The sequence below is a fragment of the Panthera leo genome, chromosome A1 (assembly GCF_018350215.1).
Source record: "Panthera leo isolate Ple1 chromosome A1, P.leo_Ple1_pat1.1, whole genome shotgun sequence".
NCBI lineage: Eukaryota > Metazoa > Chordata > Mammalia > Carnivora > Felidae > Panthera > Panthera leo.
The window spans coordinates 209,173,385-209,195,693 of record NC_056679.1 but is presented as its reverse complement, the minus strand read 5'-3'; the positions used below and the strand labels follow the sequence as shown (position 1 = coordinate 209,195,693).

The 22,309-nt window shown below is 41.8% G+C and overlaps 1 protein-coding gene across 6 annotated transcripts in view; it reads right to left on the bottom strand.

Moving 5' to 3' along the window:
* Window positions 1-370: 370 nt before the first annotated feature.
* Window positions 371-22,309, bottom strand: part of CPLANE1 (ciliogenesis and planar polarity effector 1) — a 139,910-nt gene continuing 117,971 nt past the window's right edge. For 4 of the 6 annotated variants that reach the window (XM_042951784.1, XM_042951790.1, XM_042951800.1 and 1 more), the window contains 8 exons: window positions 20,446-20,611; window positions 18,154-18,212; window positions 17,533-17,700; window positions 16,633-16,757; window positions 12,265-12,354; window positions 2,946-3,029; window positions 2,075-2,229; window positions 371-1,613 (listed from right to left, as the gene is read on the bottom strand). In XM_042951784.1, the coding sequence (XP_042807718.1) occupies window positions 1,440-1,613; window positions 2,075-2,229; window positions 2,946-3,029; window positions 12,265-12,354; window positions 16,633-16,757; window positions 17,533-17,700; window positions 18,154-18,212; window positions 20,446-20,611 (1,021 nt within the window). In that variant the 3' untranslated portion in view covers window positions 371-1,439. The remainder of the gene's footprint in view (window positions 1,614-2,074; window positions 2,230-2,945; window positions 3,030-12,264; window positions 12,355-16,632; window positions 16,758-17,532; window positions 17,701-18,153; window positions 18,213-20,445; window positions 20,612-22,309) is intronic. The other 2 variants (XM_042951815.1, XM_042951823.1) reach the window with 2 other exon arrangements.

Below are 22,309 nucleotides of genomic sequence, written 5' to 3'. Positions count from 1 at the left end.
AGAATTAATTGCCAGAAGATCTGCACTATACGAAATCCAATGATCTTCAGGCTGAAGGGAAATACTAGAGAAGGGAAATACTAGACAGAGATTTGGATCTACAGGAAGAAATGAAAAAGCACTGGAAATGATAAGACAACTAAATGTTTAAATCAGAACAGGAGCAGGGAGGTAAAAGGGATTATACTGTTGTAAAACCCCTTTATTTCTGAAGTGGTGTAAAATGTCAAGTTGTTAAGAGTTCACACATAGCTCTAAAACAGCAGTTCTCAAACTTTGTGTTCGCCTTATAAAAATCAAGGGTCCTAAAGAGCTTTTTTTTATGTGGGTGTATCTGTGAACATTTATCATGTTAAAAATGAAAACAGAGAAAGTTTAAACATTTTTAATTACAATGACCCAATGTTTATAAGACATATTTACAAAAGATAACTATTTTTCCAAATCAAAACTTGATGAGAAGAGTAGCAGTTTCATAGTTTTACAAATCTCTTTAATGTTTGGCTTAATGGAAGACAGCTGAATTCCCATACCCGCTTCTGCATTCAACCTCTTCCAGCATGTTGTTCTGGTCAAAGTATATACGAAAAAAATCTGGCCTCACAAATGTAGTTGGAAAAGGAGGTATATTTCATAGCTTTTTCAGACAGTAGTATTCTTTGATACTACACCAAAAATTGACAAATGCGTGAGATTTTTAGTTTCTTCTCACAAAAATTATCTCCCAAATTATTATTTGGGTGCAATGCCAGAAACTACCCACGTCTCTGCACCGTAGTTTTTATAAAGTTAACGTGAGCTTTCTAGAGTCGGGAATCCTGTTTCCCACTCAAAGCATCCAGCCCTGTTTCTTCAAGGCTTTTCAGGTTACAGAGCAGAGGACAGATCTGGCCTCCGTGAAACTTGGCTCATTTAGAAGTCCAGTATTGGTGGAAAGTGGTTCCTTTTTCACTCCTGGGCCAGGCCTGCACAGGTGAGTAAGGCTCTGTTTTAAAATGGAGCTCATTATGTCTCAGGGCGAGATTGTGACTTTCTTCTCCACAACAAAAGAATTTTTTCCGTCGGGTTTATCCATATAAGGTTGCTTCTCAAAACTTGGGGGGTAATAAAGGAGGAGGTGATAATTAATAACTTAAATATTATGTAAACTGGCTTGACAGGTCCTTTTCATTTTTTCATCATTGTAAAAAGTATGCCTAAAGAGATACCAAATGCAAAAGCATGTATCTATAGTTAAACAACCCTTTCCCCATGAAGGCAAAATTATTGAGAAGTGTTTATTTTCCCTCTTGAAATGGCTAATCCAGAGAATGATATGGCTGCAGGTGGTATATTCATGCTGCTTCCTTCGTTGCTTCTCTCCCTTAAACACTCCAATCTTTCAGAACTACATCACTGAGATGCTAGTCTCTGCCGGGAAACACAATGATACGCAGGTCTTACAGGTCCAGGGCCCAGTGGAGAGACAGGTTCTTATCATCCACGCCGGCCACCATGTCTTCAATGGCGTTCCAGTCAAGTCTGCTGAGGATGCTGCCAGTGCTCCCAGACACACTGTCGACGCCACCCACCCCGAGAGGAGGCTCTAGCTCTTCTTCGGTTGCTGCCAAGTCCTATCAAATTAAGAAAGGTAGTAAGCTGTGGTCTTAGCCTGAGGAAAAAGTAAACGGAACGTGAACTAAGCTTTCCAAAGATTCTAGTCGCTCATGCACCAACTGGCGAAGGAAATGCAAAGCAAACCCAGGACAGGGGTTGCCCAGCCCAACGGGATCGACAGTGGGCTGAACGTCACCTGACACAGCTAGACGCTGGCACCAGATCTGAAGAATGGACACTGGGTTTTTATACTTGTCGTACAATGATCTGTTCTTAATGTTTTGTTATCTTTTAGTTAAAAGGAAAATGCAAAATCAAGGAAAGTTCTGATAAAGGCTGGAGCCCTAAGCCAAAGGTGTAGATGCTCTGAATTACCCCTTCAATCTTGCAGTATCTCTACATCCCGCAAAACAAAACAGACGGAACTAGGGAACACACGGAAATCACCAGACAAATTGAAATCTGGAACAATGCTTACCTGTAGAAGGGAAGCAGGACTCTCGTGAACAGTTGTCCAGGGGCTCACCACGGTCTCTCTCTCATACTCTATACGCACCTGCTTTGATCGAGGTGAAAGCTCAGCACTGATGTGTTTTTTCGTACACTGCAGACTCCCACACGGAGCACTAGAACCTTTCAAGGGAAAAGGACAAAGTTACGATGGGACCGATTCATTTATAAGTTTGTTGGTTTATTCTGATGTTTATCATCACATCTAAGGCAGTCACATTTTACCTAATATTTGAATCATAAGGTCTGGATATGGTTCTCACAATTCCTGCCCTGTCATTGTGACAGAAGGAAAATGAATTCTGGCCATCTCTTAATTTTAAAAACAGTGGTAACCTGTAGGACAAGAGAGTCGAGGGAGGAGAGGCCACAGAGAGAATGGAACTGTGGAGAAGTTCCAGCTGCAAAGTTGGGTGAACGCTGTGTTGAAAAAGAAAACAGCCAGCAAAACAGAAAGACTGAAGACTGAAGGATAATAAAAAGAGAAACCAACACGTGGTTAAGCAGTATTATAACCACAAAGGCAGGCCGTGTCTCCAAAGCAGACGGAAACAAATGGAGACGGGCGCTGAGTTGTTGCTTCAAGTAGTCAGGCTGTGAAAAGAGATTAGCAAAGGCTGTGGCCACCAACTAATCCCACCTCCACTTCTGCTACAATTGACCTGGTAACTAGACTTCAATACTCTTGTCAAATGAACATAATTATTGCCATCTAAAAAGAATGACAAAATCACCACCAAAATTGAGAAATTAAGGCGAACAGTCCTGCATTTAAAAGGATAAACCTTTACCCCTGGGGTATCTACACACCTGAGAAGCTATCACTGGCTTTCTCTCACCTTGCTTTACCCAGGGATGGCTTTGTAATTTCCTTCTCTTCAGATCAGACTGCATTTCTCTAGGATTTGTTCGGGATATCCAGTCTTAAAATAAAAATACAATATGGAAACAATGCTGTGAAACTGAGCATGTGCAAAAAAGCTTTTCAAGTTTGGGTGTTCCTGCCCCATTGTGGACAGTGAATGCTATCAAAGGTAAAAGACCCATGATACATCAAGGAGAAACTCCACAGCAGAAACTAGGCAGAAACCTCAAAGAAGCACTCTCTCTGTGGACAGTGAACACTGCCACTCAGTTTCTTTAGAAAGCATATTGACGAACATTATCTCTGGAGACTAGCCGGAGGAGTCCGGAGCTGAACGGTGAAACTGAATCCGTTGCCTCTGCTTCCGCCAGGAGAAAACCCTGTTCCTCTTCTTGCCCCCTTGTCAATTATTGGGCCACACTCCACACACACCCCCAAGCCGCAAACGTGGAGCTGTACTCAATTTCATCCTGTCAGATAAGGCTACCACTGGGATAATGAAACAAATACTTCTATTTGCCTTTCTATGGGCAAGGCCTCATGCTAGATCGTAACACACTTCACGAACACAAAACCCTGGATCTCTGGAGCTTGTATAAATAGAATACCAGTGTACATGTAACTTCATCTATTTGGGGGCCAACACTGTATTTTGGGGCTATTTTATCTGTTAAACTAACATTGATAGGTATTTGTTTAGAAAATATCTGGAGAACCCCCGCTATTTTATTCTAAAGTAAACTCTATACCCAACGTGGCGCTCAAACTCACAACCCTGGGATCCAGAGTCACATGCTCTACTGAGCCAGCCAGGCACCCCTTGGGGTACTCTAAACTAGAAAATATTTTGCAAAATATTAAAATGAGAGACTCTGAAAGGAGAGGAAAAAAAAAAGGTCTGAGATTATACAATTAAAAGCACAGGAAATGATGCTTCTAGGACTCAAACTAATCCTAACTACAGCATTGGGTTTTAAGGCATATAGTGGGGAAAACTATGGAGAAAGAACCAAAGAGAATTTCTAAGAAATGCAGCCATCAGCATTAAAACTTGACAGGTTAAACAGCAGACACAGCTGAAGAGAGAGGTGGTAAACTGAAAGATGAATCTGTAAGGAAAGAAGGTGGCAGTGGAGAGACACAGAACAATTCATGTTTCTCATCATTTTTGTAACACATGTAATCAGTGTTTCCATCATTATCCCTACCAAATTGAGTTGTTTTAACTAGGGTAACTAGGGTAACAGACCTCAGTGGATGAACTGGAGGATTAAGGGAGATCATGCACATGAAGTGTTAATACCATGCTTGGCATCATGTAAATTCTCTGTAACTGTTATTTTTATTGTTCTAGGGGGATCCGAAGCAGCCCCCCGCCCTGGCTTCTCTAAGCCTCTGCTGTTTCAGCTGTAAGATGGGGATAATAGTTGCCCTGTCTACCAGTGTTGTCACAGAGAGCTAACAGGAGAATGAACATGAAAATACCTTTTATTTTTTATTTTATTTATGTATTTTTAAGAATTTTAAATGCAAGTTAGCATTTAGTGCAATAATGATTTCAGGAGTAGATTCATCCCCTGTATATAACACCCAGTGCGAGGATTCTCGAGAAGATGGCGGCGTAGGAGGAAGCTGGGCTCACCGCGTGTCCTGCTGATCACTTAGATTCCACCTATACCTGCCTAAATAACCCAGAAAACCACCAGAAGACTAGCAGAACGGAGTCTCCGGAGCCAAGCGCAGACGAGAGGCCCATGGAAGAGGGTAGGAAGGGCGGAGAGGCGGTGCACGTGGCACGGACTGGCAGGAGGGAGCCGGGGCGGAGGGGCAGCCTGCCGGCCAAGCAGAGCCCCCGAGTCTGGCTGGCAAAAGCGGAGGGGCCGGACGGAGTGTGGTCCCACAGCAAGCGCGACTTAGCGTCTGGGAGGTCATAAGTTAACAGCTCTGCTCGGAAAGCGGGAAGGCTGGAGGACAAAGGGAGGGAGAGCTGCTGAGCCCCCGGACGGCAGAGCTCAGCTTGGCGGGGAACAAAGGCGCCAGCGCCATCTCCCCCGCCCATCCCCCAGCCAAAATCCCAAAGGGAACCAGTTCCTGCCAGGGAACTTGCTCGCTCCGCGCAAACACCCAACTCTGTGCTTCTGCGGAGCCAAACCTCCGGCAGCGGATCTGACTCCCTCCCGCTGCCACAGGGCTCCTCCTGAAGTGGATCACCTAAGGAGAAGCGAGCTAAGCCTGCCCCTCCACCCCCCGTGCACCTTGCCCAGCTAATACGCCAGATCCCCAGCAACACAAGCCTGGCAGTGTGCAAGTAGCCCAGACGGGACACGCCACCCCACAGTGAATCCCGCCCCTAGGAGAGGGGAAGAGAAGGCACACACCAGTCTGACTGTGGCCCCAGCAGTGGGCTGGGGGCAGACATCGGGTCGGACTGCGGCCCCGCCCACTAACTCCAGTTATACACCACAGCACAGGGGAAGTGCACTGCAGGTCCTCACCACGCAAGGGACTCTCCAAAATGACCAAACGGAAGAATTCCCCTCAGAAGAATCTCCAGGAAATAACAACAGCTAATGAACTGATCAAAAAGGATTTAAATACAACAGAAAGTGAATTTAGAATAATAGTCATAAAATTAATCGCTGGGCTTGAAAACAGTATACAGGACAGCAGAGAATCTCTTGCCACAAAGATCGAGGGACTAAGGAACAGTCACGAGGAGTTGAAAAACGCTTTAGGGGCGCCTGGGTGGCGCAGTAGGTTAAGCGTCCGACTTCAGCCAGGTCATGATCTCGCGGTCCGTGAGTTCGAGCCCCGCGTCAGGCTCTGGGCTGATGGCTCGGAGCCTGGAGCCTGTTTCTGATTCTGTGTCTCCCTCTCTCTCTGCCCCTCCCCCGTTCATGCTCTGTCTCTCTCTGTCCCAAAAATAAATAAAAAAAACGTTGAAAAAAAAAAAAAAAAAAAAAGAAAAACGCTTTAAACGAAATGCAAAACAAAATGGAAACAATGATGGCTCGGCTTGAAGAGGCAGAGGAGAGAATAGGTGAACTAGAAGATAAAGTTATGGAGAAAGAGGAAGCTGAAAGAAAGAGAGATAAAAAAATCCAGGAGTATGAGGGGAAAATTAGAGAACTAAGTGATACACTAAAAAAAAATAATATACGCATAATTGGTATCCCAGAGGAGGAAGAGAGAGGGAAGGGTGCTGAAGGGGTACTTGAACAAATTATAGCTGAGAACTTCCCTGAACTGGGGAAGGAAAAAGGCATTGAAATCCAAGAGGCACAGAGAACTCCCTTCAGACGTAACTTGAATCGATCTTCTGCACGACATATCATAGTGAAACTGGCAAAATACAAGGATAAAGAGAAAATTCTGAAAGCAGCAAGGGATAAACGTGCCCTCACATATAAAGGGAGACCTATAAGACTCGGGTCTGATCTCTCCTTTGAAACTTGGCAGGCCAGAAAGGCTTGGCACGATATCTACAGTGTGCTAAACAGAAAAAATATGCAGCCGAGAATCCTTTATCCAGCAAGTCTGTCATTTAGAATAGAAGGAGAGATAAAGGTCTTCCCAAACAAACAAAAACTGAAGGAATTTGTCACCACGAAACCAGCCCTACAAGAGATCCTAAGGGGGATCCTGTGAGACAAAGTACCAGAGACATCACTACAAGCATAAAACATACAGACATCACAATGACTCTAAACCCATATCTTTCTATAATAACACTGAATGTAAATGGATTAAATGCGCCAACTAAAAGACATAGGGTATCAGAATGGATAAAAAAACAAGACCCATCTATTTGCTGTCTACAAGAGACTCATTTTAGATCTGAGGACACCTTCAGATTGAGAGTGAGGGGATGGAGAACTATTTATCATGCTCCTGGAAGCCAAAAGAAAGCTGGAGTAGCCATACTTATATCAGACAAACTAGACTTTAAATTAAAGGCTGTAACAAGAGATGAAGAAGGGCATTATATAATAATCACAGGGTCTATCCACCAGGAAGAGCTAACTATTATAAATGTCTATGCGCCAAATACCCGAGCCCCCAGATATATAAAACAATTACTCATAAACATAAGCAACCTTATTGATAAGAATGTGGTCACTGCAGGGGACTTTAACACCCCACTTACAGAAATGGATAGATCATCTAGACACACAGTCAATAAAGAAACAAGGGCCCTGAATGATACATTGGATCAGATGGACTTGACAGATATATTTAGAACTCTGCATCCCAAAGCAACAGAATATACTTTCTTCTCGAGTGCACATGGAACATTCTCCAAGATAGATCCTATACTGGGTCACAAAACAGCCCTTCATAAGTTTACAAGAATTGAAATTATACCATGCATACTTTCAGACCACAATGCTATGAAGCTTGAAATCAACCACAGGAAAAAGTCGGGAAAACCTCCAAAAGCATGGAGGTTAAAGAACACCCTACTAACGAATGAGTGGGTCAACCAGGCAATTAGAGAAGAAATTAAAATATATATGGAAACAAACGAAAATGAAAATACAACAATCCAAACGCTTTGGGATGCAGCGAAGGCAGTCCTGAGAGGAAAATACATTGCAATCCAGGCCTATCTCAAGAAACAAGAAAAATCCCAAATACAAAATCTAACAGCACACCTAAAGGAAATAGAAGCAGAACAGCAAAGGCAGCCTAAACCCAGCAGGAGAAGAGAAATAATAAAGATCAGAGCAGAAATAAACAATATAGAATCTAAAAAAACTGTAGAGCAGATCAACGAAACCAAGAGTTGGTTTTTTGAAAAAATAAACAAAATTGATAAACCTCTAGCCAGGCTTCTCAAAAAGAAAAGGGAGATGACCCAAATAGATAAAATCATGAATGAAAATGGAATGATTACAACCAATCCCTCAGAGATACAAACAATTATCAGGGAATACTATGAAAAATTATATGCCAGCAAGTTGGACAACCTGGAAGAAATGGACAAATTTCTAAACACCCACACTCTTCCAAAACTCAATCAGGAGGAAATAGAAAGCTTGAACAGACCCATAACCAGCGAAGAAATTGAATCGGTTATCAAAAATCTCCCAACAAATAAGAGTCCAGGACCAGATGGCTTCCCAGGGGAGTTCTACCAGACGTTTAAAGCAGAGATAATACCTATCCTTCTCAAGCTATTCCAAGAAATAGAAAGGGAAGGAAAACTTCCAGACTCATTCTATGAAGCCAGTATTACTTTGATTCCTAAACCAGACAGAGACCCAGTAAAAAAAGAGAACTACAGGCCAATATCCCTGATGAATATGGATGCAAAAATTCTTAATAAGATACTAGCAAATCGAATTCAACAGCATATAAAAAGAATTATTCACCATGATCAAGTGGGATTCATTCCTGGGATGCAGGGCTGGTTCAACATTCGCAAATCGATCAACGTGATACATCACATTAACAAAAAAAAAGAGAAGAACCATATGATCCTGTCAATCGATGCAGAAAAGGCCTTTGACAAAATCCAGCACCCTTTCTTAATAAAAACCCTTGAGAAAGTCGGGATAGAAGGAACATACTTAAAGATCATAAAGGCCATTTATGAAAAGCCCACAGCTAACATCATCCTCAACGGGGAAAAACTGAGAGCTTTTTCCCTGAGATCAGGAACACGACAGGGATGCCCACTGTCACCGCTGTTGTTTAACATAGTGCTGGAAGTTCTAGCATCAGCAATCAGACAACAAAAGGAAATCAAAGGCATCAAAATTGGCAAAGATGAAGTCAAGCTTTCGCTTTTTGCAGATGACATGATATTATACATGGAAAATCCGATAGACTCCACCAAAAGTCTGCTAGAACTGATACATGAATTCAGCAAAGTTGCAGGATACAAAATCAATGTGCAGAAATCAGTTGCATTCTTATACACTAACAATGAAGCAACAGAAAGACAAATGAAGAAACTGATCCCATTCACAATTGCACCAAGAAGCATAAAATATCTAGGAATAAATCTAACCAAAGATGTAAAAGATCTGTATGCTGAAAACTATAGAAAGCTTATGCAGGTAATTGAAGAAGATATAAAGAAATGGAAAGACATTCCCTGCTCATGGATTGGAAGAATAAATATTGTCAAAATGTCAATACTACCCAAAGCTATCTACACATTCAATGCAATCCCAATCAAAATTGCACCAGCATTCTTCTCGAAACTAGAACAAGCAATCCTAAAATTCATATGGAACCACAAAAGGCCCCAAATAGCCAAAGTAATTTTGAAGAAGAAGACCAAAGCAGGAGGCATCACAATCCCAGACTTCAGCCTCTACTACAAAGCTGTAATCATCAAGACAGCATGGTATTGGCACAAAAACAGACACATAGACCAATGGAATAGAATAGAAACCCCAGAACTAGACCCACAAATGTATGGCCAACTCATCTTTGACAAAGCAGGAAAGAACATCCAATGGAAAAAAGACAGTCTCTTTAACAAATGGTGCTGGGAGAACTGGACAGCAACATGCAGAAGGTTGAAACTAGACCACTTTCTCACACCATTCACAAAAATAAACTCAAAATGGATAAAGGACCTGAATGTGAGACAGGAAACCATCAAAACCCTAGAGGAGAAAGCAGGAAAAGACCTCTCTGACCTCAGCCGTAGCAATCTCTTACTCGGCACATCCCCAAAGGCAAGGGAATTAAAAGCAAAAATGAATTACTGGGACCTTATGAAGAAAAAAAGCTTCTGCACAGCAAAGGAAACAACCAACAAAACTAAAAGGCAACTAACGGAATGGGAAAAGATATTTGCAAATGACATATCGGACAAAGGGCTAGTATCCAAAATCTATAAAGAGCTCACCAAACTCCACACCCGAAAAACAAATAACCCAGTGAAGAAATGGGCAGAAAACATGAATAGACACTTCTCTAAAGAAGACATCCAGATGGCCAACAGGCACATGAAAAGATGCTCAACGTCGCTCCTCATCAGGGAAATACAAATCCAAACCACACTCAGATATCACCTCACGCCAGTCAGAGTGGCCAAAATGAACAAATCAGGAGACTATAGATGCTGGAGAGGATGTGGAGAAATGGGAACCCTCTTGCACTGTTGGTGGGAATGCAAACTGGTGCAGCCACTCTGGAAAGCAGTGTGGAGGTTCCTCAGAGAATTAAAAATAGACCTACCCTATGACCCAGCAATAGCACTGCTAGGAATTTACCCAAGGGATACAGGAGTGCTGATGCATAGGGGCACTTGTACCCCAATGTTTATAGCAGCACTCTCAACAATAGCCAAATTATGGAAAGAGCCTAAATGTCCATCAACTGATGAATGGATAAAGAAATTGTGGTTTATATACACAATGGAATACTACGTGGCAATGAGAAAAAATGAAATATGGCCTTTTGTAGCAACGTGGATGGAACTGGAGAGTGTGATGCTAAGTGAAATAAGCCATACAGAGAAAGACAGATACCACATGGTTTCACTCTTATGTGGATCCTGAGAAACTTAGCAGAAACCCATGGGGGAGGGGAAGGGGAAAAAAAAGGAGGTTAGAGTGGGAGAGAGCCAAAGCATAAGAGACTGTTAAAAACTGAGAACAAACTGAGGGTTGATGGGGGGTGGGAGGGAGGGGAGGGTGGGGGGTGGGTATTGAGGAGGGCACCTTTTGGGATGAGCACTGGGTGTTGTATGGAAACCATTTGACAATAAATTTCATATATTGAAAAATAAATAAATAAATAAATTTAGCTTTAAATTAAAAAAAAATAAAAAATAAAAAAAAAGAACACCCAGTGCTCATCCCAACAAGTATCTTCCTTAATGCCCCTCACCCATTTAGCCCATCCCCCCACCCACAACCCTCAGTTTGTTCTCTGTTTACGAGTCTCTTATGTTTTGCCCCCCTCCTTGTTTTTATATTATTTTTGCTTCCCTTATGTTCATCTGTTTTGTATCTTTGTATCTTCACTCACATGAGTGAAGTCATATGATATTTGTCTCTCTGACTAATCTCGCTTAGCGTAGTGAAAATACCTTTTAAACGGTGAAGAGTAACATGGAGTGAATGGTGGGTTAGACCTTCATTCTTAAGATCATTACCATCCCCTGTCTGGCTGATCAGAGCACAGCTAATTTGGAATCCCCAAACTTATGAGTTTGGTGCTGCATGACCATGTGATAATAGCACCTTCCCGAGTACTTGTTTTTATGTTCGGTACTGTGCTAAGCCCACAATATATATGTTCTCAATATTATAACACATAGTTTGCTGGTGAGAAAACCGAGGCTTACACAGATGGGTTAGGAATTTTCCTAGGGCTAAAGAGTAAGTGGTGAACTAGGATTCCAAACAAAGCTAACCCCACAGCCTGTTCTCTGAACTGCTGCACACACAGCCATACTCTTCACTCTGAAATCGGTATCTGAAATAGTTTTTAAAGTTTGTTTATTTTGAGAGAGAGCGAGCAAGCAAGCGAGCGCAGGGGAGGGGCAGAGAGAGAGGGGGAGACAGACAGAATCCCAAGCAGGCTCCACAGTGCAGAGCCTAAGGCAGGGCTCAAACCCACGAACCACAAGATCATGACCTGAGCCAAAACCAAGAGTCAGACAATTAACCAACTGAGCCACCCAGGTGCCCTGTATTTGACATTTCTGAGAGTGTCTTATGACTTAAGAAAATTTTTAAGTTTATTTTGAGAGTGCGAACTTGAGCGGGGGAGGGGTAGAGAGAGGGAGAGACGATGCGAAGCCTGACATGGGGCTCGAACTCACGACCTATGAGATCATGACCTGACCCAAAATCACGAGTAGGACGCGTAACTGACTGAGCCACCCAGGCACCCCGTGTCTTATGATTTTTAAAAATTTAAGTTCGAGAACCTTATTCTTGGGGCACCTGGGTGGTTCAGTCCATTAAGCATCCGACTTTGTCTCAGGTCATGATCAGGTCACGGTTCACGAGTTCAAGCCCTGCATCGGGCTCTATACTGACAGCTCAGAGCCTGGAGCCCGCTTCAGATTCCGTTTCCCCCTCTCTCTCTGCCCCTCCCCTGATCGTACTCTGTCTCTCCCTCTCTCTCAAAAATAAAATCTTTTTAAAAATTTTTTAAAAAAGAACTTTATTCTTGAAGTGCCTGGGTGGCTCGGTCGGCTAAGCATCTGACTCTTGATCTCAGCTCCAGGTCTTGACCTCAGGGTCGGGTCCCATGTTGGGCTCCCCGCTAGGTGCGAAGCCTACTTAAAACAAAAAAAGAACTTTACTTCCCATTACCTTTGTGGAAGGTAACTGGAGACAGCACAGGCTTTCTTACTGCCACTTTGGCTCCATCGCCTTTGTTCTGTGTGGTAAAAGTAGCAGTTCCTAGAAAAACAGGCAAACTTCTTTAACCTTCTGTATACATATCGTATTAGAAATTCTTTGAGGACAGAAACCTGTGACTAAGAGGACCCGATACACGGTAGTCGATTTGAAGCAAGAAAGCAAAACAGAAGTGCAGAGGAAGGAAAGGAAAACTCTGCTTTGAAACTTGGGACCCTCACAGCACAACCGTGGTCCTTTTTCAAAACGGCAAATGTGCCTGGACACCCTCTCTGACAACTGGAAGAGCCAGGCACATAAGCCTCTTAGCAGTAAACACCTTGACGGATGCCAAGTTACACTGTAGGGAAAGAACGATCAAGAATGATAAGAAAGTTCTAGGGTTAAGAACACCATTTACTATTTATAGTATGCAAAGTACTTTCCATATCTTTTTAAAATACTTACTTATCTATCTACTTTAGAGAGTAAGAGAGCACGAGCAGGGAGGAGCAGAGAGAGTGGGAGACACAGAATCCGAAGCAGGCTCCAGGCTCTGAGCTGTCAGCACAGAGCCCGACACGGGAACCCAAACCCACAAACTGTGAGATCATGACCTGAGCCAAAATTGGACACTCGACTGACTGGGCCACCCAGGTGTCCCAAAATGCTTTCCTTATTATCTCAACACTTCTGTAAGATAGGTTGTAAATAACATATTTGAAGGCACAAAGTGAGCCGCAGAGCTGGGTTATGAATACAGGCCCGCATGATTCCACGGGCTAGAACTCTGCCTTTGATGCTTCTTAGTTACTTATCATACAGCCTTTATATTGCTTTTGATGAAACTAAACATAAAACAAGCAAAAAAAAAAAAAAAAAAAAAAAAAGGCAGGGCGATCACTAAGGGTAACGGTTTGCAATCAGAGCTGAAGATATTAGCCAGAAATTACACACTGCTTTACAAGACAGGTAACAACACAAAGACTCACCAGTATCTTCAGAACAACTCTTCTTTTACAAAATAAGCTATAATGAATTTTAAAATCCTGATGAGCTCTCCCTCCCTGTCTGTGCAATGACTGCACTTGCCCCATGTGGGCCCAGGTGACATGGGTCACTGACTAGGATAGGACCTGGGATCAGTTATGCATGGGTTTCTCCCACTGCCCCACAATATTGGGGTGTCTAAGCCTCTGAATGCGGCCAAGGGAAATGGCTGGGTTCTGGGTGTGGAAGAGGCCACATGTAGGCACAACTTGGAGAGAGAAGCCAGCTTGTTCACCAGCCCCTCAAGTTGCTTTGGTCTCTCACATTCTGGGGAAGCTAAGTGACAGGTGAGCTGGGGTAACAGCTGGTCATATACTGGTCTTCTCTGATATAAATACAGCAATACCCACCCACTGGTATTCCCGGACAGTAGTTTATAAAAAGCTCTTTTTAGGCAGAAAAGCTAAATAGCCATGTTTTCATTTATCCAAGTATTCAATTATTTCATTTGTTCAGTGTGAGAGTACGAGATAAAGAAGAGAGTGTTTCTACCCTCAAAAAATATAGTCAAGCATAGGACATGAGTTTACAAGCAACTACAACATGAGACGTGTTGCATGCACATGTGATTGAGGGGTCAGAGCACAAAAAAAAACCCAGCTACAATGGTAGCTAAAACAGTTATCTCTAGGGGAGCGTGGGTGGCTCAGTTAAGCGTCCAACTCTCGATCTTGGCTCAGGTCATGATCTCGTGAAACAGAGTCCCACATTGGGCTCCAAGCTGACTATGAGGAGCCTGCTTGGGAGGCTAGCTCTCTGCCCCTCCCCCGCGTCACAGGCGCACATACACTCTCTCTCTCAAAATAAACTTTTTTTTAAAAAGGTGTTTACAGGGGCATCTGGGTGGCTCAGTCTGTTGAGCCTCCGATTTTGACTTAGGTCATGATCTCAGTTTGTGAATTCGAGTCGCATGTCCGGCTCTGCGCTGACAGCTCAGAGCTTGCTTCAGATTCTCTGTTTCCCTCTCTCTCTGCCCCTGCCCCACACTCACTCACTCACTCTCTCTCTCTCTCAAAAATAAACATTAAAAAAACTTTTTTAAATAATAAAAAGTAAAAAGTTGTTTGAAAAAAAAAGATTCTCTCTCCCCCTCTGCCCCTTCCCTGCTCATGGCTCACCCTGGCACATGCTCTCTCTCAAAAAAAAAAAAGGAAAAAAAAGTTCTAATATTCACAACCACCATGCAAGGTAAATATCAGCCCCAATTTAAAACTGAAATTATGGACGTTAAAATTCATGACATTAGGTTAGAGGAACTAAAGAGTTAAGATAGGGATGGCTTCCAAGATGCAGAGGTGAGGCATTCAAGGTAAGGGAGAATTTCAACAAAAGAATGGGGCACCAAAGCACAGAACGTGGCTGGAAAACAAGCTGGCACCCAGCACCAATTAAATGGGGAGGAGGCTAAGGAGGCCGAAGGGGAGGATGCGTCGAAGGCCAGGGACAAGCTCTGGACTGCTGTGTGTGGGGTGGGGTCACTGAGGGCTTCTGAACCCAGAGCAGCAGGAGTACCTCTTCAAGGTCCAGCAAGGGCGGGTGAGCTGACCAGAGGCAAGTGCAGTGCAACAATACAGGCCTGACCTTGGACAGGTCCAAGACAGAGACACGTTTCCATATAATCCAAGATTTTTCCATCTGATATTAAGAAACCATGGGTTCGAGTTTAAGATCCTTGCCAACCTTGGGTATTTAATCTTGGCAAATGTATCAGGTATAAAATAAAAATTAAAAAAAGAAAACATGGTTACTATTTTGAAATTTTAGTTTAAAAAGAGCAGTTTTTTTAAGTTTATTTTATCTATTTTTAAAAAAATTTTTAATGTTTATTTCTGAGACAGAGGAAGACAGAGCATGCGTGGGGGAGGGGCAGAGAGAGGGAGACACAGAATCTGAAACAGGCTTCAGGCTCTGGGCTGTCAGCACAGAGCCCGATGCGGGGCTCCAACCCACGAACCGTGAGATCATGACCTGACCCAAAGGCAGACACTTAACCGACTGAGCCCCCAGGCGCCCCTATTTATTTTTTCAAGAGAGGGAGAAAGAGCTCCATGTCAGCATGGAGCCCGACATGGGGCTCGATCTCACAAACCATGAGATCATGACTTGAGCCAAAATCAAGAGTCAGACACTTAACTGACTGAGCCACCCAGGCGCCCCAAAAAAGCAGTATTTTTTTTTTATGTTTATTTTTTAGAAAGCATGAGTGGGGGAGGGAGAGGGAGAGGGACAGAGAGAGAGAGAGAGAGAGAGAGACACAGAAGATCTGAAGCAGGCTCTGTGCTGACAGCAGAGAACCAGATGCGGGGCTTGAACTCATGAACTTGAGATCATGACCTGAACCAAAGTCGGATGCTTAATTGACTGAGCCACCAAGGTGCCCCAAGCGTAGCATTTTCTTACTATAACTTGTTAATCAAGAGCAAGAGTTAACCAAACTATTAAGTTTTATTAAAAGGATTGGAATTTATGGAAATTTCAGTTTTCTAAACTGAGACAGCATAATGAAGCATACGTTCTAAGTATGTAGGCTCCAGACCCAGACGAGGTTTAAATCCCAGCTCTGCTACTTCCTAGCTATCTGATCTGAGGCAGTTATTTCAATTTTCTCTGCCTGGGTTTTCTCATCTTTAAAATGGGAACATAATAAATAGTACCTGTCTCACAGGGTTGTAAATAAACCTGGCACATTGGTTTATTATACATTTTTAGCTGTGTGCATTTATACTACATAGTAGCTATGATTATACATTTTTAATGTGTAATCATTTCACAAAATAAGTATGTTTTACTCTGGTAATCAAAACCCAAAAATGGAAAAATTAACTAAAGGAAGGCTAGCAATAAATAACAGATATTATATCTTTAAACGTTCAAAGGGTAAAAACATGGTATTTCGATATGAGCCTCTTAGTGTTCCTCTTCTGTGATATCCTGATATCTATCTAACCCATCCCGATATCTGTCAGAACTAGATTTGTAAAAATGCCTACATGTTTAGCCAGAGACACAAAAGAAACAAATTCCCAAATGAGTCATATCTAAAATACTGACTGATCAGATTCTATTATAAAAAAAAGCCATGTGTTTAGTAAGATTCCTGGGGTCTTCCTATTTCAAAGCAATAGAACAAAATCCCAGCACAGATAAGTGTTTATCAATCCCTTGCATTCTACTGAAATAAGAATTGCTTTTCATGAAGATTTATAGCTTTTACTAATGAAAACCAACTTTGGAGACAAGGACCTATTCCCCCAAGGAATACAAAATTATACAAAATTTAAAATACCTTACCATGTGGCCAAGGAGGGCCTTCAGGTTGTCCAAAAGCTTTTCCCTTTTGGGTACAACTTGGTCTGAATATATATCTGAATTTTCCAGGTTGATTTATTGGAATACTGTGACCATGTTGATATTCTCTAAAGTAGAAATTATATAATTATTATGTTCCTAAAATCCCAAATCACTATATTTCAAAAAGCCCAAATTCTGGCTCAGATTAATACATTCACCTGACATTGCTTATTCTGTACTTCAGTGATACATTTAGTGTTATAACAGTTCTCAACAAAATATTCTCCATGTCTCATACCTCAAGCTTCATTTTTTTTCAAAGAAGTTATTTCTGCTTATCCGTTTGTCCATTTCAAATTGCTTATTGGCAGCTATTTATGTATTTAATACCCTGTTTTATTCAAGAAAATATTTCAAGGGAGTCTCTGGTATTTTGAGTAGACCCCAAATCCTACACCACAAGTGACATGATTAGGCCTGGGTTTGTGCTGTAAGAGACAGCAGAGAAGAAGTGATAAGCTTGTGGGGGCTGCTTCTGCAAGAATGGGGCCAAGTGGAGAAACAGGAGAGCAATTAGGAGGCAAATTACAGAAGGAAATATTAAAAATTACAGAAAAGAAGGAAATAACTGAATGGATATCAAAATTGTATTAGGTATGCTGAAGTGTTATTATATCTTAGAGATTTAATGCCATTTTTGTCTTTTTCCTTGGTGATTCTTTCTATAAGCTTATAAAGACCTCGTAATTATAGGACCATTTTTTTCTTTACTTGATTATCATATTTCTGAGCAGGGTAGGTACAAATATACAGAACTTGGTTTACAAAAGCACTGAGTTTCTTCTTATAATGCCTGACATGACGTAATCATGTTGAATGACTTGCCAAAGTTTGTCTTACCTTCTTGGAGAAAGAGAACATTGCTGTCTGGAAACGTGAGCAGTTCTGGGTCTGTTAAGCAATGGTTTCTGTGCAGTAGTTGGTAGTTGTACTGATTCAGATAACAATTCATTCATCAGACTGTACGCTTGTGAGATTCGACGATTATAGTGGTCAGAGAGTAGCAATCTTCAAACAAAGAATTAAACAATATTTAATAAAAGATTAATTTTCAGTTCATTCTTCTGGAGGGAACATGATGTTTGAGATCACCTAGCATTTGTGTTTTTCAAAGCTTTTCAAATGCAAATTCATATTTCAGATTTCTTAAAACCCTTAGGTAGTTTTAGTAAAGGTATCTGTAGGGCCTTTTGGGTATTTTCAAAATGCACATATCTGGATTGGGAGAGGGACAGAATGGCAGGAATGGAAGTCACAAAAATTCAATGGGATAAATAATATTTGAAAGCAGATTCCTGAAGAAGGCTAGTGGAGTCTAATTATTTTCCCTGGAGTTATCACCCATAATTTTCTGTTTATGGACAAACAGGGACTACTGCGAAAATTGGAATTCCTATGACACTGTCCAGGCCTCGGGTGAGCAAGTTAGAGAAAACACTCGTGCACCGCTAGCCAGCTCACCTGTCTTTTTCATCCTTCATCTTCGCTCTTAGCCTGATTTCTCTTGAAGTCATGTAAAACTGCATGACAAATACCCAGTTAGTTCATTATTGCTGAGTGCAAATAATTAAGCCATTATGATCCACGGAAAACACGAAAATTCCACTAATCAATTTTAATAGGAGGTTAAAACATATTTTTGCTATTTAGGAAACAGTGCAAAAACACTGTCCTATTTGATGAAGCTTCCTATCCCAGCACAAAATGTGAAAAATGTTAAAGCATCATGTAATCAAAATCTGGTTTAATATGTGGAATGCAAAATCTATTTTAGTAGCTAAATTAAAGTTCTCTCCTTTTGAGAAAATACATTATCTGCTGCGTTTAAAATCGAAAACAAGAGCATTTTAAGGATGGAGACACATACTCTTCATGCTCAGTCTTGTGATTAATCTCACCAAGAGCTTGCTTGATAAAGCAGAAAGGAGTCAGACCTTGAAAGCCATCATTTTGATGTTTTAAAATGTTTACCAGAAACCTACTGTAGTACGTTCACTGTGACTTGTAAGCTCTTCAAAACTTATGCATCATGAAGCAATTGGCAAATGTCAGCTACATACATCTTATTCCAGAACATTAAGAATTACTGTTACCAATGAAGTCTAGTCCTTTGACAAACAATTGTGTATATAAAAATGTGTACATAGAAGTGGATTCACTTTCTGTAGGTCCTGCACGGAAGTAGTCAGTAACAAATTAAAGGTCTTATTAATTTCTGATATAAATTCAAATGACATTTTCAATTATATTAACCCCTTACTAATCCCATACCTTAACCTAAATAGAAGCTAAAAATAAAGAAATAGGTGTCTGCAGTCATGATGGAGAGGTCACAAAGTCTATGAACCAAGCAGTCCCAGTGCCCTCAGAGTTAATTTATTCTAAATTTGGGCACAATTCTAACTATCTTTGGTATTTACTTGATCCACAGAGAGGGTGATATCAGAACCCACCCCCATGGGGTGGAGGAACACACAAACACATGCGCTTTAAGATTCTAGTCATGGGGCATCTGGGTGGCTCAGTCAGTTAAACGTCCAACTCCTGGTTTCAGCTCAGGTTGTGATTTTGCGGTTTGTTGAGTTCAAACTCCACATCAGGCTCTGTGCTGACAACATAAAGCCTGCTTGGGATTTTCTCTCTGCCCCTCCCCTGCTCGTGCTGTCTCTAACTAAATACATAGATAGATAGATAGATAGATAGATAGATAGATAGATAGATAAATGCAAAAAAAAAAAAAAAAGGATTCTAGTCATGTACCTCAGTAGCCCGAAGGTCATTACCAGGTCCCTAAAACTATCAACAGAAGAAATGTTACATATTAACATTGACATGACTTCTGCAGACATAAGTTGAGTAAATTATGCACTTCATATAGTTCACCTACTTTTGCACCATTTGGTGCTTAAATGTGACAGCCTTATCTGGAAAATATACTTTTATAGAATGTTATTTCCCTAATGATGCTGAAAAAATTAAGTACTATTATGATATTTCAGATTATAAAGTAAAATTGCTTTATTTCAACTTCTGAAGAAAACGGTGATGTCCACAGTCAAGGCTCAGTAAATAAATGTTGATAAAGGCTAGCTGAAACGCACACATACACGCACACAAACACACACACCACACCACAGAACCCTTGGTACGTGACTGTACCTTACACTTTATTTTTTGTAGATAACTTATGGATAGAAAATTGATTTTTATAACTTTAAGTTTATTTGAGAGAGGGAGAGAGATCGAGCAGAGGACAGGCAGGCTCCACGCTGTCAGTGCAGAGCCCAACACAGGGCTCACAAACCGTGAGATCATGACCTGACCCAAAATCAAGAGCTGGATGCTTGCTTAACAGACCAAGCTACCCAGGCACCCCAGAAGACTGATTTTTAAAATGGCTTTACTATACACACAGTCAGTTGTTCAACTGCGATTAACTCTCATTGAAAATTAAGGGAATAGCTCCAACTGGTCACCTAATCACTCAACATCTTCATTTGGCCAAATTAGCCACAGCCATAATTAACCTGGGGTAAAAAAAAATATTTAAAATAGTTCAAGAGGACATGGTTTGTAGAATACCTTGCTACATTTTGTTAAGGTAATTTCTTAACATTTTCTGACTTAAGTAAAATGGTAACATTTCTGTTCTAATAATCCTTTCGGTCTGTTAATCCTTTCCTTGACTAATTTCCAGGGAAAAACTACACATATTCTGTGGCAATTCCATTGCCCTTGATTTTACAAACTTACTGGATTGCTCCTGGGGCAGAAAGGATCATGTTCTTGCCCTCTCTTTTCCGCCAGCTCATTTAAGTATTCCGCCATTCTTTCCTTTCGTTTTCTTTTCATCCACATTTGAATTTCTCTTCTCTCCTTCTCAGGTCTTTGTGTTGGTCTACCAGAAGAATGCTGAATTCTGAGAAATTTCACAGTCAGGACATCACTTGATTTTAAATTTTTTATGGATACAAGTAGTATCACAACTAAATACTGTTTCTATGGAAAGACTTTTTAATGTTTACTTATTTATTTTTGAGAGAGAGACAGAGACAGAGAGCGAGTATGAGCAGGGGAGGGGCAGAGAGATAGAGGAGGAGGCTCTCCATTGTCAGCACAGAACCCCATGTGGGGCTCGAACTCAGAACCGTGATATCATGACCTGAGCAGAAATCAAGAGTTGGACAATTAACCAACTGAGCCACCTAGGTGGCCCAAGATATTTTGTTTAAGTGACCTCTACACCCAAAATGGGGCTTGAACTCATAACTCTCAGATCAAGAGTCGTATGTATGCATCACTGACTGAGCCAGCCAGGCACCCCTATTTGGAAAGATTTTGCCCATTCTCAAAAGTAGGATACATTAAGATCTCTATCAGTTTGCTCCATCCTGTTCCCTGAAATCCACTGAAAATGATCTCAGAGCTCACCAACAGCCTCTTCATCCTGTGGACTTCTCTATAACATTTAATAAACTGGCTTTTATTTTCTGCTTTAAACTCTCTCTTACTTGGGCCATTTTATTTTAACTCTGAAAACACTGTGCAGCTTCCTATGCTGGCTCCTTTCTTCTCTGCTCACGACTTCAATTTAATGTCTTTAAAGGTTCTCTCTTGGGGGACACCTGGGTGGCTCAGTTGGTTGAGAGACCGACTCTTGATTTCGGCTCAGGTCATGATCCCAGGTCGTGGGATCGAACCCCCATCAGGGCTGATGCTAAGTGTGGAGCCTGAACAGGATTCTCTCTCTCTCTCTCTCTCTCTCTCTCTCTCTCTCTCTCTCTCATATCCTCCCTCCCTCTCTCTCTCTCTCCCTTTGCCCCTCTTCCCCACTCTTGCTCTCTCTAAAATAAAGAAAGAAAGAAAAATGATTAAAGGTTCTGTTTTGGGCTTCTTCACCCATCATCTATTCCTGGATTATCTCAATCACTTCTAAAACTTATATACAGAGCTGACTTTAAAACGGCTGCCCTTGTGAATCCAGCCTCAAACTCATGCCCATGCCATACTTCCCATGGGCTGGCCTGAGCTAATGACTGAGCACAGCAGGGATGTTATGACTGGCCCATTCCTGCAAGACACAGAACTCCTCTGGTGGGCAACTCTGGCTTGACACCTCACCACTGACCCAGCTGAAACTTTCCTGGAACAACACTGTACTCAGATTTTACTTACTCAACCCTCTCCCCTTCCCCCTCCCTCTCTCCTTCACAGGGTTGGATCACAGCTACAATGTGGTCTGATGCTTCCTCTGACTTCTGTGTTTTTCCCCCTTTCTCCTCACAGGCTTTCTCCCAATAAATGTCTTGCACATCTAATCTCATGTTGGCTTCTACTTCTCAGATGATACGAACCGACACAAGTAGTACTGAGAGTGGTCCAAGAAAACAGGTGGTGTGAGATAGGGGTATGGGGCAGACTCATCACCCAGCATGGGAGGAGAATGTCTTCCTAGATGGAAGGTGGGTCACAGGTACAAACGATGTGATTTATACTGAACACCTGCTTTTCCTTCTGGAAATCTGGATTCGGTATGTGCCAGGCAGAGGCTGCCTACCCAACCAGCCCCAAAGAAAATCTCTGGGAACTAAGTCTCTAAATGAGCTTCCTTGGTGGA